A 2,597-nucleotide genomic window follows, 5' to 3' on the forward strand; every position below is an offset into this window, starting at 1 on the left:
AAACAGACACCGCACAGTGACGTCCTAAAGTTCCCGCTCAGACCCGGGTTTAAACATTTGGAGACGAACGCGAATCGAGAAAAAACTTCCGCGTCACGTTTGATTTGAACTCGTAGACGATCGTCCCGACTGCTGAGCTCTGAGAGACATGGAGGATGCTGTCGTGGTGAGTCAGACGGAAGGACGTGATGCTAACAGAGCGTTTAACAAACATGTGGATGTTTTATTATGTGAACTGGAGCCCAGAGTCCAGGATGGCGCCCTCTGAATGGGATAAAAAGACGTAGAAGCGTGTTTCTCCTGATAAGTCGTAGCTTCAGCTGGACTTTTTAACTTTACGTCAACAGTTTAATGAACGGCTGCGACTTCCTGTCCCCGAATATTTCCTAAAGACGCTTTAACTCGTCGTCTGTTGTGAGTTTTAGTGATTTCAGAGACGCTTTTGTTCAGAAAACATGAAATGAATCAAACTGCAACTTTAAAAACACTTGAAACATCTTGAAAAAGACGATAAAGTTTGTTTGAGTGTAAAAAAAAAACAAAAAAACGAAAGAGTCGTTATTCCTCATATAGCGTGACAGAGGACGAGCCGTCCCTCAGAGCAGCGCGTCGATGCGGGCGCTCGGGTCCACGCCTAACGAGTCCCCGAGGTCGAACAGCTGCTCCAGGTTGACGGTGGAGCTGCACAGGAAGTCACTGCGGCCGTGCTCCTCCTCCTCCGGCCACGGGCTCTCCAGGAAGGCGGTGGCGAGGAAGGTCTCCTCGTCAAAGTCTGACACGTCATTATTCCTTTGGGTCTCCGCCAACACGTGGATGTCCCCCGTCCCCGCGGGCGCTCCGATGGGCGAGATGTGGGTCCCCCGCACCGTCAGGTCCTCCTCCTTCATGACGGGGCTCAGAGGTTCTGGTCCCTCCAGACTGAGCTCCCCGTTGAGGGCCGAGTCCAGCAGGGCGTCCCAGTCAAAGTCCCCCTTCAGAGGTCCGATCTCCTTCTGTTCGTCCGCCGACAGCAGAGGGGAGCTGGAGCGCCGGGGGGCTTTGGCGCCGCCATTCCTGGAGCCCAGTTTCCTCTTGTGCGCACCTCTTCCCCGCACCACGGGCCAGGACCCCAGCATGGTCCCCTCAGCCAGGTGGGGGTCCCAGTTCTGGTCTGCGCCGGTCGCCTCTTCGAACTCCCTGAGGAGCCGCTGGGACTCCGTGTTGACGCACAGGCCGCTCTGACCTCCCGAGGGGCTGCAGGCGCCTCTGGACGGCGGCTGAGGGGTCATCCTGAGCCTGTTCTGCAGGGCCGGGTTGATCTGGACCGGCGGCATCCGCCTTTTCTTGTAGGCGCCGCTGAGGAGCCGCTCGGCGTACAGCGGGTCGATCTTCCAGAAGCCGCCCTTCCCCGGCTCGTCCTTCTGCCGCGGCACCTTGATGAAGCACTTGTTGAGCGACAGGTTGTGTCGGATGGAGTTCTGAAAAGAGAGATCGAAAGATTTAGACGCCATGTTGGAGCCACTCCTTTAAACACCTTCACACTCGCAGAACAAAGCACCAATGGGCTCCTTCCACTGTAATGGACTTTACTATGAGAGGAGCTGGTACATGGGCCAGTAGGTAAGTCTTTAAAACACTCTTTAATAAACTCTGGCTTCACTAACTACGCTGTTGCTGCTTTGTTGTGTGTGTAGGGACTCTTCTCATGCTGCTGCAGAGGTTTGCTGTTATTTTCAGCAGCATTAGTGGTTAAAAAAGACCTTTGAATGCCTTCACCGTGCTGCCCCGAGCTAATCACTGTTAGCCACGTCCGGCTGTTAGCATCTCTGCTGGATTGCTACCTTAATAAAAACTGTCTCCAGGATTATTGATGATTAAAGTGCAGACAAAGACCCTGGAGGAGGATTTTACGCCTTAATTAGACTTTCACCGGGATCAGACGTTTACACGGCGTTGGAGAAACCGGAGTATTAACCTGAAATAAGCGTTAATAAGCTGCATGTGAACGCTGTGAGGGTTGTAGAGGAAGTACAAATGCATCACATTAACAGTGTGTGTGTGTGTGTGTGTGTGTGTGTGTGTGTGTGTGTGTGTGTGTGTGTGTGTGTGTGTGTGTGTGTGTGTGTGTGTGTGTGTGTGTGTGTGTGTGTGTGTGTGTGTGTCCTGCGTCCTAACTGATGTCTGACCCCCTGACCTTTGTTAAATATTATCTGCCCAGTGTTCGGCTCCACAATAACACAACGCCGTGAATCAGCGGAGCCAGACGCTGAAACCCGGGAGGAACGCCGCCGCCGCATCAATCATTCATCCGCCCAAATGAAACTGTTCCTGCAGAGGCCTGAAGTTTAAGGGAGGAATCGCAGCTCCTCCTCCTCCTCCTCTATCACCTCCTCCTCCTCCTTCATCACGTGTCTCGGTTCAAAAGTGTTCATGGTTGTGTGAGTTATTAATTAGCTCCAGCTGCGTCACTAAGGCCTAAGTGTGGCAGCACGGCCGTCTGTTAGGATCCATTTTTACTAATCTTTAAATAAAAGAATCATGTTTTTTTAGTTTAGTTTAGTTGTGAGTGTGTGTGTGTGTGTGTGTGTGTGTGTGTGTGTGTGTGTGTGTGTGTGTGT

At 52.3% G+C, this 2,597-nt stretch overlaps 1 protein-coding gene across 1 annotated transcript in view; it reads right to left on the bottom strand.

The window, feature by feature from the left end:
- Nucleotides 1-596: 596 nt before the first annotated feature.
- foxj1a (forkhead box J1a) overlaps nt 597-2,597 on the bottom strand; it is a gene marked incomplete at both ends in the record, with an annotated part of 3,301 nt that continues 1,300 nt past the window's right edge. Inside the window, one exon of the mRNA XM_083930622.1 lies at nt 597-1,457. Coding sequence (XP_083786748.1) covers nt 597-1,457 — 861 coding nt within the window. The remainder of the gene's footprint in view (nt 1,458-2,597) is intronic.

Source organism: Echiichthys vipera (genome assembly GCF_963691815.1).
Source record: "Echiichthys vipera genome assembly, chromosome: 17".
Lineage (NCBI taxonomy): Eukaryota > Metazoa > Chordata > Actinopteri > Perciformes > Trachinidae > Echiichthys > Echiichthys vipera.